General features: G+C 40.8%; 3 protein-coding genes and 1 long non-coding RNA gene across 4 annotated transcripts; 1 reads left to right on the plus strand and 3 right to left on the minus strand.

The window, feature by feature from the left end:
• The first annotated feature begins 50 nt into the window (after positions 1 to 50).
• Positions 51 to 12,067, plus strand: LOC127140263 (uncharacterized). The gene is made up of 3 exons (XR_007810734.1): positions 51 to 531; positions 6,676 to 6,833; positions 11,937 to 12,067. It is a non-coding gene; the product is annotated as an uncharacterized LOC127140263 (long non-coding RNA).
• LOC108898798 (free fatty acid receptor 3-like) lies at positions 2,369 to 4,941 on the minus strand. The gene is given in 3 exon segments (XM_018698853.2): positions 2,369 to 2,881; positions 2,883 to 3,401; positions 4,627 to 4,941. Coding segments are annotated over 2 exon segments (981 nt in total). The 5' UTR covers positions 3,365 to 3,401; positions 4,627 to 4,941; the 3' UTR covers positions 2,369 to 2,382.
• On the minus strand, positions 7,387 to 11,910 carry si:dkey-211g8.9 (free fatty acid receptor 3). The gene is given in 2 exon segments (XM_051068311.1): positions 7,387 to 8,390; positions 8,392 to 11,910. Coding segments are annotated over 2 exon segments (1,035 nt in total). The 5' UTR covers positions 9,091 to 11,910; the 3' UTR covers positions 7,387 to 8,054.
• On the minus strand, positions 11,953 to 15,279 carry tekt2 (tektin 2 (testicular)). The gene is given in 11 exon segments (XM_018699637.2): positions 11,953 to 12,157; positions 12,248 to 12,327; positions 12,407 to 12,550; positions 12,651 to 12,758; positions 13,006 to 13,120; positions 13,317 to 13,460; positions 13,554 to 13,687; positions 13,689 to 13,760; positions 13,987 to 14,112; positions 14,239 to 14,401; positions 15,025 to 15,279. Coding segments are annotated over 10 exon segments (1,284 nt in total). The 5' UTR covers positions 14,395 to 14,401; positions 15,025 to 15,279.
• Between the last annotated feature and the right edge of the window lie 102 nt (positions 15,280 to 15,381).

Below are 15,381 nucleotides of genomic sequence, written 5' to 3' on the forward strand. Positions count from 1 at the left end.
CATTTTACTCACAATCGCATTCATGCTCACAGAAAAGTGAGTGAAACTCAAAAGAGGAACTAACATAGATGTATGGTGTTTTTAACTCAAGTAATTTTGCTACTTCCTGTGAAGGATAAGTGTTGCTATGACGACTGTACAAGTAATACTCCTTAATGAGTTTCAGGTCTGATTTTCATTGTAAAGGGAGTCATAATTTCCTCATTAATTTACTCTATTGAGTATTTATTATCTATGGATGACAGGGCAGTCCACCACTTTAGTTCAGACTTAATTATCTGTACATTATTTCGATGACCTGTCGTTCATGTCCTCCTTGATTTTGATCTTTGCATTTAATCCAGCGCGTTGCATTCTGGGTACTGGGCGCCATATTTTGGGATACGTTTAAGACGCTCTGGATGCATGTTATTAAGTGTTCATGATACACATCTTCAGACACAACTAAATAGAAAAAAAAACAGAATAATAGAGAAGTAAAAACACGAATGGACGTTGCGAGTCTGTCTCTGGATGAATTGTCATCATTTGGTGAGTTAAAACAAGTTTTTTCTGTAGCGAAACAATCTGGGGAAAATTTAGGTTTGTAAAATACTTATTTTACGAACAATACCTGCAAAGCTAATGATATTCCCACCAACACGAGCTGTATTTGTTGTGTTTAGTGCTAAAAAGTCAACCTAAGACGATAAACACAGTCAATATTATACCTGCTAAACGTTAGCATTTTAGCATCTTGGCGTTAGCATTTAGCTCAGCGCACTGCTGTGTCGAAGTACAGAGCAGCTAGCATGGCTGTAGACTTTAAAAAAGGAGGAGAAAGCAGAGAAACAAAAAGGTAAATCGTGTAAAAAGTAATTTATAGTATATATTACAAAGTGTTGTAACTCGTCTATGTCTGTTGTGTTTCTTGCCTGTGATATACAGCTGCACAAAACAGAAGTTTTAACATTTTTTGCATGCTAAAAGATGTTTGCTAAAGGGTGTTTGCAATATTAAATACTTACATTTTAAACGTTAAAAGGAAATGATAAAAAGTGTACAGATTATTCCTACTAAATAAAAGTTTTTCAGGAATGTTACTCCCCAGAAATTATTAGAAAAGTATAAATGAAAAAATAAAGTGAGATTCTACTGGCTGTTAAAAATGCAACTGGATGAAATGATGGTTAGAGGTAATATTTGCAGCCAATATTTGACCTTTCTCAGCAGCCTTTTTACCTGCTGGGAAACAGGAGGACATCAGACAGGTTTCATTAAACTTTATATAAATTGTGGCTGTACACACTAAACTAATAAACGTGCGCCGCTGAACCGACGTGTCTGGCTGTACTCAGAGCAGTATATGACAGGACACTATAAAGGGATGTTATCTGTGTGTACATGCACTCCACCTGCATAGGAGCGCTGCATTCATTATTACTGACAGGAAATGGCCAGAGGACGGTTATCAGTCGCTCCATGTTTGAAGTCCCCTCACATCAGAATGAGACACACTTTATAACCGCGCTTCACTACAGCGTTGTGAAATCTCTGTGTTTACACTTCCGGCTGTCTGTGCATATTACTCCAAATTAACTCGGCAGTGTACAGTCTCCACTTCCTGCTTATGTAATTTAACACCCCCTGGTTTTAATTGCTTTATCCCTCACTCCTATAAAACACTCATGTTTGATTAAACAGTTGTACTCTGAGTCACAGAAAAGGTTGTTTGACAGGATACTGTATGTGCCATGACTGGACAGTTTCCTGCTTCATCTATACTCTAGCGTCAGACAGGGGTCAGCACCTTTAGGGTAAAAATCAACACCTTGGTTACTCTGATAACCAGTAACCCCAGTTCTCTGAGGACAGAGAGCTATGTAAGGCCAGAGAGCCACATTTACAGAAACAGTGAAGTAGAAAAGAAAAAAATAAGGAACTGAAGTTTGAGGCTCTTAAACTGTAAAAGGTCCAGCAGAAAATCTGTGGAATTAACTAAATTAAATTATTAAGTACTATCACTGGTACAAAATGGCTTCAACAGCTACAGCCCTTCATGTTAAACAAAGAGAAAATGGAAATGGTAAATAAGAGTAAAGGAAATAAATTAAAGAGCTTTGAGTTGCTGGATTGCGAGACAACTTTTAAGTGACGGTTTGTTTTGGAAAAAGGACATAGATGATGAACTAATCAGCAGGTAAATAACTGAAAATAAACTTGCATATTGAAGTGTTTACTGCATCTCTTTTAAGCTCTGGAGCAAACATCATCTTTAAAAGTTACTGATATTAACACTCCCTCAAAAACACACACACACACACATATATATATATATATATATATATACACACACACACACATATATATATATATATAATATATATATATATATATAATCTTTCAAGGAGGGGCTGCTTCCCTGTATTTGTCAGTCTTGGGAGGTCTCTGGTGAGGACAGAGCTGAGACCCTCGACACCTCAGAATGTGCAGCTTCGCCATGATGTTCTTGAAGCAGTGATTTAACATACTCCTGACCGCTGCTGAAGAGAAGTAGAAGATAATTGGATCCAGGCAGGCGTTGAAGGTGCTGGAGAGCAAAGCCACGTTCCTCCAGTCCTCACTCTCCTTACGGACAAACCCCACCACGTGGGAGGCGTTGTAAGGCCCAAAACAGACGGCGAATACTATCAGAGTGCCGAGCGCCAGACCTATGGCGCGCAGCCTCCGCCGCCTTCCAATGTTTGGAAGACGCGACAGGATGAGGATGAAGTTAACGTAGCAGAAGGAGCAGATGAAGAAAGGGATGCAGAAGAGAACGAAGAAGAGCTCCAAGCGGACCGGCAGCAGAATTTTGAGCTCGTCCTCTGTGAAATTCAGGTAGCAGGTTCGTGGAGGGGGCAGGGCTGCCACTGCTGCTGTCAGTGTCTGTACCTTTGTTCCACTGTGCATAGGGTATGATGTAGACAATGCTGAGGTTCGAAGAGGTCACCACCCAGAATATGATACTGGCCAGCACAGCGTAGCGAGGCCTGCGACACAGGGAGTACCTGAGTGGGTAGGCAACCCCCAGGTAACGCTCCACACTCACGGCTGTGAGGAGCAGCGTACTGTTGTAGATGGTGACATAGAACAGAAAACCAGTGAAGGGACACAGGGGGAAGGGCAGCAGCCAGGCCATGTCGTCCGAGGCCTCCTTCATTTTGAATGGCAGGAAGACCAGGAAGATAAGGTCAGAGATGGTGAGGTTGAGGAGGAGGACGTCTATTGGGGTTGCCTTGCGGTGCACCTTGCGACAGAAGGTGCAGAATGCCAGGATGTTGGCAGGGACGCCCATCAGGAAGGTGAGGATGTAGACACAAAGCAACAGGTGACTGTACAGCATGGTGACTGCTCACAGTAGGGACAGACTCTCTAGGACACTGGGATGAAAGAAAACATGAATCATTATTAATAAAGCCAAAGAAAAAAAGGAATAGTTAACAGAAGGTTTGAAAGACTTTGCCTCTTTTGAAGATTAATAATCATCATGGGAATTTCTAAAGTTTGGTCTCATCCTAGCCATGCCTAGCCTATGCTAGAGGTGTGGCTCCAGACACAGCAATGTGGATCCGTCCAATATCTCAACAACTGTGACATGGATTGCCACGAAATTATTCACACACAGACATGTTCCCCAGAGAATGTATCCTTGTAACCTTGGTGATCCCCTGACTTTTGCTTTAAAATTTAATTTGTCCATTTCTTTGAATCTTCAGATTCTAAAGAAACTTAATTCCGGTCTCTAATGGATCTAAATCATCTGTAAAGGAAAGAGGTCTTTTGTTTGAATGAAAGATTAACTGCTCAAAGAAACTATTAATTCTACTATTGCAAGTAAAGATGTAGAACTTCTCCATCAAATATCTCACAAACCAAAAACTTCACATTGTCTTTTAAATGAAATTCTGAGATTTAAATTATAAGATGCAAATCGACTACAGAAATCAACATAATTACACCTGCATATGGTTTTATTTAAAGGACAAGGCTGGTGTTAATCTCTATTTTTCTGATTGTTAATAAATATTCTGCAAAGACCAAAACCAACAATATGTCTCAGCACTTCCAGACTTCCTCTCCCTATCTGGTTCCCATTGGTTCCTATTGAAAATCTTTGAAAATGGGGCACAAATGTCTAGTTTCTTTTTTAAATAAGGAGGAGTCAGAGTCAAACTGCTGTTGTAGGAAATATTAATCCTATATGTATAATATGTAATCCACTCAAAAATAAATAAATAAAGGAACACGTCACCCAGACCAACAGTGACATTCAAATCTTTTTAAAAGTTTTTGGACACAGAGGAGTGAGTTTGGATGCACAGACAATCGTTGCTAGTAGAATAAATTCTCTGTTGGTTTTGGACAATAGGAAAAATATGGAATATCACAAGACTTATCCTTTAAATTATCTATGGACACACTAAAAGTTGTTGGTTTAAACATACCAAACATCTCTGAATTCCAGCATTGACTTGCCTCAGTTTTACCTGCACTTTTACTTAACACTTAACCATCAAACTAATGTAAAAATGAAAAGAATATAGATACATAACTAGTTAAATATGTCCTTCAGTGGATATATGACTAAAAGTGTGATTAACTCACCTCTGTCAAACTTGAAAAACCAGGCTCTCCATCCCCGTGTGGCCGTCCTCTCTGGTGCTGCAGCTCTCTGGCAGCATGCTTCGCCTCCTGGAAGCGGACTGTCTCATCAGATCACAGGACTGCACTTAATATGCATGTCCTACTGAATATCTGCTATCTCACATTCAATAGCGGAAATTTAATAAGCTTCTGGACACAGTCTTTGTTCTCCACGCTCTCTAAACATCATCTCCCAGCAACCACTTAGACGCTCACTGTGATGCGGATGGAAATAAGTTGTAATGACTTTTTTTGTGTGTGAACGCGATGGTGACAAAGGAAAGGTTGCATCAGTTAAAACATCTTAAAACAAAGGATGGAGACTTTATTTGTGTGTAGTGCCCAGCAGATGGCAGAGAGCTCAAATTCACATGTTCACTCTACAGGGTCTCATTGAAAAATTTCAGCTTTTATTTTGTATTTACAACACTTCCTTTGTCTTTTTTTCTTTTTTTTTAAGATGAGATTGAAATGATGTGCTGGACCCTTAATCATTTGTAATATCTGTCATTTGAGACATCAAACATAAGCAGATTATGTAGGAGGAGAAATTATGTATTTTGTTAATGGAGTTCTGCATTAAAAATGAAATAAGGAAAATACAATTAAAAATCCAGTTCCAAATCATCAAGGAGGGTCTAAATATGCCTGATTAATTAGGAAAAACATTAAAACATGATCACTGTTTGCAAATCAATCCAAACTTTATTGGTCAAAGATGCTTGAATGACATGTAACCTTATTTTACACTGACTGCAGATTAAATTCAGGTTAACTTCAAATTAGCATCAGCAGGTGCTAAGAAGTTATTAACAGTAGAATAAAGGACTTATTAAAGGGAAGTTGACTCACCTGACACTTGTTGATACCAGTGGCATATTTGGCTGATGTTGATGTCAGAACCAAACTACCTGAGGGAGCAGACGGGTTCAACCTGTGGAGTCACTCAGCTCCACTGTGGTCTGACACCCAGTCCAGTTCGTTATCTCCATCCCTCCCTCCAACCAGCCCCCATTTTTATACCGTCTGTCTGCAGCACAATGTTCTCAACAACAGGCTGTGATTAGTCTGCAGCTTGGTGCCAAATGATCCCTGTCTGATCTGCACTGGTGGGGGCTGAACATTAAAGACCCATTAAGACCACACATGTTTTTCAAGTGGTTCATGTTGTGCTCTTGTCTATATTAGCTCATTTGATCTAAACATATTATTGGTTTATTGAGTGGGCTACGCCCAGACCGTGGCGTGTCGTTTAATAGTCTTTATCAATAATCCTGTTATTGTTTCGTATTTCGAATTCAATTTTCTATACGGATATATTTTCCAAGTCACTTCCTGCCTTCCTTCTGTTTCGTCAGCAAAAACGTCCTCATGCCCTTTCAATCTTCTTTAGTGCCTGTATTTGTGCATGTATTGAGCATATTAGATTTTCTCATTTTCTGGTTTCAGTAGCTGTATCCTTGTATAATTCTTGATTCATTTGTGTGTGACATTGTAGGTTTTTCTGTAATGAACTTACTGCCACAATCCACAAAAAAATATGTTTATTGTTACGGCTACTTAAATATATGGAAGCGTAATGATGCCCAGAAAAAAAAAGACATTTTATTACAAGGTCTCTTATATTCTGTCAGGCTTAATTTATAGTACTGTGATCATGTTGCTCCTTTTAACAACCATACAGTCATTAATCATTCATCAAGTGAACTGAGCATGAACTGATAAGCTCAGCTAACATGTAAAAGATAACATGAGTCATTTATTTAGCATGTAAAAAAGTAGAAGGTATTATTATCAGCTTTTTATAGAAATAAAGATAGAAAAAGAAACAATTGTGGGGTAAAATAGAGAAGCAGTGAGAATTGTTTTGTTTTGATGACAGAAAATTCTTATATATATAATTTGGTTTATAACACACGAACTTCTAAACATTAGTTGAATTGTATCACATTACACTAACAGGTGTTTCTATTTCTTTGTCCACCGCATTTATATCAACCTGATCGACAGGGTGTAGCATCAAGGAGGAACAGGAGACAAAGACTTGAGCTGGACGTGGAGGAGCAGGTAGCAGGATCATGATCCGGCAAAGACTGGAGGGATCAGCCAGGGTTTCTACGCTGAGGTCGATGGTCGCGTTGATTGGGTGGCGAGTTGCAGCTGTTCAGGTGAGTTGGCAGGAGGAGAAACAAACCGGGGACAAACAAACCACGCTAGGGAGCATGAGGGGAAAACACAGGGGAAGGGAGGACAACAACCTCTCAATCGCCTTTCTAAAAAGGAACATCATAACCTTCATAAATAGTTAAATAAATTACTGCAAGCATGTTGTATTAAGCTGCATTAGTTGTAGGTGGGTGTACCTAATAAACTGCCAACTGAATTTATACTTAAAATGCCTATTCTGTGGTAACAACCCATTAGAAAGTGATTTAAATCTCTTGTAAATCTATCAAATATGACATTCTTTGTACATGAACTTTCTACACTTTATTCTGGGTTTTATTTCCAGCTGTGTGTTGTGCCCAACGGGGAGTTAGAAATATCAGAGGTATTAACATTTTTGTCATTATTTTTAAAAGACAACAGACGACCAACCACACGTAATACACTTGGAAAAATCATACTTTATTTTGAAGGTGATTGTAGAACATTTTTCAAAGTAAAAATACTTAGTTAAGAAAGTGAATTAACATGTTCAGAATCTAGTTAATTTCAATCTTGATTCATTTCAAACACCAAATCGTTGATATACTTTTATACCTCTTATCCCACTGAGGATATTTTGACTCATCACAGGTGTAACTAATGACAGTAACGATCTGCTCCATTTATGTGTGCCAGCGCACTGAAACACAGATTCAGCCATAATTATGATATTAGTTACATCTGTGAGGAAACTGTCAGCCTGTCTTGTGACATTAAACACTTCCCAAACAAGAACATGACATATTTTGAAGCAATTCCCTTGTAACATCTTGGAACAGTAACTGACAGACACCAGATGGAGCCATTCGTCACCAAGCTAATCATCTGACATAAAGTTCAGCCTCGTTAAACGACATAAGCCTTAACATCTGAGAAAAAACAACACTTATTCCAGTTTTAAGATGCAGTCTCCTTGGTAAAAAGAAAAAAGGATTTTAAGGCTTGCTCATATTTCCTTTTTACTGACCAGCAAAAACACTGACATAACAGAGGACTCATCAGTACTCTACATTTGTGTTCAGAGAGAAGGGAAGTTGAAACCTGATGACACAGTGTGATGCAGCTGTGATTAAATCATTCTGCCTTGAAATGACATATTGACAATGAGATATTATCTAGCTTATTTGTTGCTTCATCGGTAAGGAGGAGGATGTTGTCTATCAGTCTGCCCATTAATGATTTTATCCTGTTTCTGTTTTTGGATTTGTCACAATCTCAGAAGTCCCCACTTTAGTCACCTCTGCCCCCTTATGGCTCCTCTCAGACAGCGTAGGTGGTGTCCTGACGTTTGCAATGCCGTTGGCGGTTTTAGACCGATGCCGACACCCCTCCATTCGGCTGAACTGACTTTGCCGTCCACAGATTCTTCCCATGATGCCCCTCGACACTGCTGGCGACAGCATCAGCATGACCACAGGCTCCAGGAAAACATTGCAGGAGCTTGTCAGCATTGCTAATGTCCTCCATTCAACATCTCTGTCCAACACAAACCCCACAACGTGCGAGGCGTTGTAGGGCTGCATAGCACACCACAAACACTATAAGCGTGGAGAGTGCGACAGTCAGGACTCTTCTCTTTCCCATAAGGGACAAATTTGAGCGCCACACCAGGGTAACGCAGCGCAGCGTGCAGAAGGACGTCACAATCAGGGGTAAAAGAAACAGGACGATGGCCATCTCCAGGCGCAGAGGCAGCAGAACATCCAACTGGGAGGTGGTGAAGTTTTCATAGCAAGCTGAGGTTTGATCCTTGATGGAGACGAAGTGAGCTCCTTCTTCAGCCACCAGGGCACAGCTGAGGTGAAGCAGCACCAACACCCAAAGGGCAACGCTGATGAAGCAAGAGATTCGAGCACGGCGGTATCTCTTGTAGATAATTGGGAAAGCGATGCTGAGGTAACGCCCCACTGTCACAGCAGTGATGAAGAGGCAGCTGCCATACAGCGAGGAGAAGAGGAAGAAGTTGTAGATGGGGCAGATGGGCGCCGGCAGCCTCCAGTCCTGAAGGAACGTCTCCAGAGCCTTGACGGGCAGCCACGCCACGAGGACCAGGTTGGCCAAGCACAGGTTTAGGGCGTAGACCACATTGGGCGTGGCGCCACGCTTGCGGGCCTTGCGCACATACACGAAGAGGACCAGCAGGTTGGAGGGAAAGCCCAGCAGGAAGGTGAAGGTGTAGACGGAGAGAGCGATGCAATCCTCGAGAGCCACCTGCATCTCTTCAGTTTGGGATGTTGCTGAGAGGAACAAGACGTCCAGCAAAAAGGTGGCACGTCCTCCAATTTACCATGACAAAGAGAAATCGTCAAACAAATTCAGATTCAAGAAAGTCTCGACTAAGACAATCAAACAAACTGCACGATTATTCTTGTGTCCTCACCCTTTATAAACTACATCTCTCTAGAGGCAGATTCTCCTTGGCAGCAAAGTTCTCATCCAACGCTGGTAATCAAGCGGCTGTAGAGCCAAGTCTCTCCCTCCGTCATGTTCAAAGTCGACTCTGATAATAGAAGCACCATCTCTGAGACAGGTGAGGGCAAATTAAAAAAAAGAAAAAAAAAAGAGGCGGTGGCCACAATGGTGCTGATGCATGTGGGCACGAAGGGGGCGAGGTGCACACGACATGATGACAGAGAAGCAGATAAGGAGACGCATCCGCTCATGCAGAAGTAGGGGGGGCATTTAGCAGGCACCAGGCTGCCTTAATTGCCCTCTCAGCGGAGGGCAACAGACAGGTAGCATCTGGGCCCTTAAGTGAAATGATTCAGAATAATTCAGCGTGTCAGGAAGCACATGGCCATCTCCTTTAAGCCAGGCTGTCTAAATGAACTGGAGGGCCGGGCAGTAAAGTCATAAATGTGCTGAAGTTGATGGTCGATGCGAGGAGAGGATGGGGCTCAGGCTTTGGGAAACAGTGACTTGTTTGTGGCATGAAGGCACTTCTCACAGTTTTATGGTGCAGAATAAGCTCCTTAGTTTGTGTGTGTTTGTAAAAGTGAGTGCGAGAGAGAGTGAGTGAAGAAAATGGAGCAGAAAAATCACTGCGACTTCTCACAGAGGCATTTTATCAGAGCAGAATGACAGATACCAAGAAATGTTTTTCTGAGAAACGACCTGCAGCTGTTCAAAACACAAGTGCTAGTTTGTTTGATTTGTCTATTGATCCAATTTTCAAAACAAATGTGTGTAACAACTTGTCTTCTCTCCACAAATGTTTGCAAAGTATTGATGACCTATTTACCTTATTCATTACCAAAAGTGAAAGTGACATTAGCACAGCCTTTATTTATGTCTCACGGGTTTTCTCTGTTGGGTTTTCCAGGAAGACTCAGTAGGTTTTAGCAAGTATTTCTGACATAGGGCCATTTTATGAAGATGTCACTATAACTGTGGCTGTTCAGGACATTTCTATGATTGTCAATAATCAATCTAAGTCATGTTGAACAAAGGTAAAAATCCCATAGATAACTCTGTGATCCTTTTCTAAATTCAATAATAACTTATTTGCTAAAGTATTGAACAAGACCCAAATCTGTATGATTCATTTAGTGTGCAGTACCAACACTGTTTCATTAAAATACTTCAGTGGTAGCTAGTTCCATTTCTGTTTTTGATACTAATTACCAACATTGTCTCAGAAATATAGGGCTCACTATGTTATCCTTGTGTGTTCTAGTGAGACAAATGAGAAACTCTATTTTGGCAAATTGTTCAGGAAATAATGATGTAATTATAGGGAAGATAAACACTGTGTAATTGATTACACTTCCCATTAATTGATTCTGATTTATAACCTGGAGTTTTTAGTCTGTTGTGCACAGACTTGAGGTCTTTTGATTGAAATGATTAAATTAAATTAAAATTAAGTTTTTTAAGAAACAAATCTAGTATATTTGCAGCATGCATTGTTTGAGTGGTACAGCAAAGTGGCTCCTTCAAGTTCTTCAAGTTAAATGAAAAACCAAAGATAAACTTAGCACAGCAGCACAGTAGCTGTATTAAATGTATGTTTAAGTTCAAAGAATCACCAAAGGAATAAATAGACAAATCAAGTAAGTAAGAAAAAGGATTACACAGCAAACTGTTTTAATTGAGCTGAAATAAAATTGCAAATTCAAACAACTAGCAATAAATTAACAAATCTAACTCAACCAAACTATGACTAGGTTTTACACAACAAGCAATATTTAAGCAAGAGAACAGTTGCAAGCAATAATAAATGAATAGTGAATTTACTTTGGGGAAAATTGGGAAAGTAGCAATTAGAAATTTATCTCAAAAATTATTTAAAATGATCTCTTGGTCTCAGTATTGAAGTATTAAATAGTGTAGTAGAATTTACTGATGGTGTAGTGACGACTGATGATTAGAGAATTTTTTCTAAACTGAGAAGACCTCAGTTTCTTCGATAACTTTCAGACCAAACATTCTTTTAAAAGCAGATCTCTCTCAATCCTCATAAAAAAACAGCGACCGACACAAACACATCCATTTGAAGACATTACTACTGAAGCAGGTGAGAGTTACAAGGGTTTATTGTCTTAAGGACCCGGCTTAGTGTCTGTTTACCATATTGTTTTTTATCTAAACCGTGTATACTGCATGAGTCAAAGTTCACGTCATTACCATCGTCTTTTTGCTCCAAACAGCGTCAGTTGATCAAACAACATGACAAGGCCAAACATAGCCATTAAAGCTAATGGTCGATAAAAGTAATGGCCTCACCAGATGTGAACGTGAGCTCTGTCTAATTCTAAAAATACTTACATTCATTCAGATGCCAGAAATGTCTTGATGAGTAAATGATTAAAATCGAGGCCAGGTTATTTGCGTAATGTTTTGTAAAAGTCAAACAAACACACACAAAGTCCATAATTGATCACACAAAAAAGGTGTCCACACAAAAAAGGTCTAGACAGGTCAGGAGAATATTTTTTGAGGATGATTAATTCATTTTTTAGTTTTGTTTACTACCGTTAGACCTCAGTAGTATTTTGGTGTCATGTCCATTACCTATGACTTAATTAATCCTCCTAATGTATTCTAATTGATCCCCTCAAAAGCATGGATACCATCTTCTTACTGAGCCAGCAGCTGCAGGTTGCTCCTCCCGCTGGAGTTCGTGAGTGGGACCAGCAGCACCGGGGTCTTGCTGGTGCAGGAGGCCGATGTGAGGTGGGAGCGGGTGTTCATGCTCCGTTGTTCCAGAGACAAAGCTTCCTGCTTTCTGGAAAGATCCTGCAGCATGCGGGCATGATGGAGCTTCATTTTCTGCAGAGAGTTCCTGAGTGAAAAGGGGATTGGTTGGTGGTTTTCACTGATGACTATGTAAATAAAATTGCAAATGAACTATCAGTAACAAAACAAGACTCACTGAGCCTCCGACAGCTTTTGTTTCAGAGCCATGATGGTGGTCTCCAGCTGATGGACTTCACCAACAAGCCCGTGTTGAACCTTCAAACCAAGAGAAAAGAAAAGATCGATCAGGATGAAGCTTCTCATACATAGTCAGTATTTTCTCGTCTATATTTACCTCGTCTCTGCACAGGTCCATGCCAGGTCTGTTAGTCCTGTTCTCCAGTCTGGTATGAGCCAGTTTCAGGGAGGCCGTCTTCGCCTGCAGATCTGCATCCAGTCCGTGGATGTCGCTCTCCATTTCTGTCATTTCTCCTTCAGTCTACAGACAGTCAGAAACACTGTATGTTTAATCTGAAAAGGGCCCAGCCTGCTGTAAAAAAAGACAAATACCCAACAATATAAGCTGTTAGATATCTTACATTTTTTATCTGCCACTCCAGCTCATCGCGGGCCTGCTCTTCGTGGTGATTGCGTTTACGAAGAGCAAACTCTGTGGCCCTCCGCTGAGTCTCCAACTCATTCTGCAGCTGAGAAATAGAGGATAGAGAAAGAATTGATTGCAAAGTGCCATATCACTCGACTTCTGTTGACTACAGAAGAAATGAGCAAGATAGGCACACGATGTTCTCATTCAGTCTGGAGCTAAATGATTTTGCATTGTCTTATTGTTTGGACAGTTCTGCGAATGCAAAAGTAATTTATTTGCATCTTACATGCCATGTAGTATTTGTACTATAAATACCATACGGCCAGGTGTAGTTACATCACACCCACCTGGGCTCTGGTGAGACTCATGTCCTCCCTCATTTGCTGGGACACCTGCATGGCCTCCTGGGCACGAGCTATGTTATACTGGCTGAACTGGACCCACTCCTGGGGGGTGGAGGAACTAGAACAGCAGCAATGACATTTCTACATTTTAGCTAACTACACATGCATGTACCAGGAAAGCAGAAAAAGGACACATTATTCATTCTGCTTTAAGGATTACACCAGGATACATATACGAACTTCTTTGCCATTCTGAGTCGAAATCCTGTAAATCAGTAATCTAAGAGTTTTACACCCCCCTATCCCAAGGTTACCCTGATGGTATGCGAGTTGGGTTGGTCTTCAGGGAGATCTGAGGTGACTTTATTGTAAGTGACAGGCAGGACATATCGATGTCCAGAGCGTCCATCTTGTTCTGGAGGTCAGCGGTCAGCTGATGCCGAACCTCCTGCAAAACACTGGGAACATTAACAGAGAAAGCTGGTCAGAGAAAAATCAAAACAGAAAATGGTTCCTGTGCAAGTTTTACATCACGCCATACTGTTCCTTACCACAGCTGTTCAAAGGCCTTGTCTATGTGCTGCTGCAGGACTTGCTGCACTCTACCGATCAGCTCCACTTCTTTCTTCAGCTGCTCATCCACAGGGTCGGTAACCAGCTCGTACCCCCGTCGTCCCTCCCTCAGCAGTCAGACACTCGGTACTGACCTCCAGGGGAGTGACCGTCGCAGCCAGGGCCTGCTCCGTCTGCTCTTTAGACTGTTCCAACACACACCAAGACAGGTTACTCCACTGTGAGTCCATCCAGGATCTGATGTCTATTTAAAGGCAGGGACTTTCACTTTAGAGAAACATATGACTACACTAACATAGGTGTAAAAAATATAAATGGGTCTGACACTTCAAAAAGGCTGACATCTTTGTACATTTATGAACATGAAATGAAACAAGCTCTCTGTTGTTTTTGAGGTTTTTGGACAATCACCAGGGTCAGAGCCTCCATCTCTTCATCCACTTTCTGTGCACAGGTTTCCAACGCTTCTTTCCATCGAGAAACATCCCAAACCCGGTCACTCAACCTGCGACGGGTGTCGCTCTCATCCCAGGTTGTCTGTGGGGAAAAGTGGCAGGAAGATGACTGAGTGGAAGAAAGAAAAGCATCTGTGGACATTGCATGTTACGGAGTATCCTTTATCCTGTAGATACTGACTGTTTAGCTTCCTGCACAGACACCCACCTTGCAGTTGGTCTCGTTGCGCAGTGACCTCCCATCTTGTCTGATCGCACTGGAGATGAGCCGTTCATGTTCAGCTGTGGCAGACAGTTGGTGGTTGTTACTGTGCCACTCTGACACACTGAGGCGAAGGCCAGGCTTTGCAGGAAGTGCAGACATCCTACTGCTGCGGTAACATGCAAATATCTTAGTCACTGTGTTTGTCATGTACTGTTAAATGTGTAAGATCTGTTTCAGTGACACTTGCAGATGCTTCCTAATGTATATAAAAGGTTTGTTTCAAATATATATATTTTTTAAAACCTTTGCAAAGTCTGACTGATCCAGCAAGGCTGCAAAAATCAATACGTGGGGATGTTCAAAGTGCATTGAGGAAAATGTAGTTAGGTAATTATTTCCATTTTGTGAGACTTTTGTACAGTTTTGTTAAATGTTAGTGTTACCATACCATACATACATAGTTCTTGTATATTTAACTAGAATTCTAAATGCAGCATTTTAATTTAATGAGCTGTATGAAGTTTGTGGTGAAGGTGAGGCTTTCCATAGAAGTGCATCAGATACAGTATACTAAAACAGTCTTCACTAAAACTGGCGAATAACATCAGCAGTTGTTAAAAAAAACACCTCGATGACTTGGAGAGTATAAGAACTTCGCCGAAGTGACAAAGCCATGAAGTCCCAAAACTTCAAACTTCTCTTAATAGTTGTTATTGCTAAGCATTACCCTCAAACTTCGAAACGGTTAAAATCTTATTTCAAAGTTACTTCACTTCAAATTTTACTCACCGGAGTTCTAGAATGCTCAGATAGTCGGCGCGAGCTGGTTTATCTGGACTGCGTCTCCTATAGCAACTACCCACTGCCGTCTCTAGGCAACGGACCGACACAACGTTCGCCTGAAAATGTTAAATAATTAAAATACTATGGCAACGTCCGTGACGTTTTTGTGGATTCGGAACCTTCTATGGCATCATCGGTCGATAGGGAACAGTTATATTCCGCTAGGTTAAAGGTAAAACGGTATTCATATTTTCCCGTTTTAAAACGCAGCAAACAGCAGTTAATATTTAAAATTAAATTAAATAATGGATAACGTAGAACTCAAAAATTTAATTTGACCTTAAAGGCCACAAAATGTAGACA

The sequence above is a fragment of the Lates calcarifer genome, linkage group LG3, assembly GCF_001640805.2.
Source record: "Lates calcarifer isolate ASB-BC8 linkage group LG3, TLL_Latcal_v3, whole genome shotgun sequence".
Lineage (NCBI taxonomy): Eukaryota > Metazoa > Chordata > Actinopteri > Centropomidae > Lates > Lates calcarifer.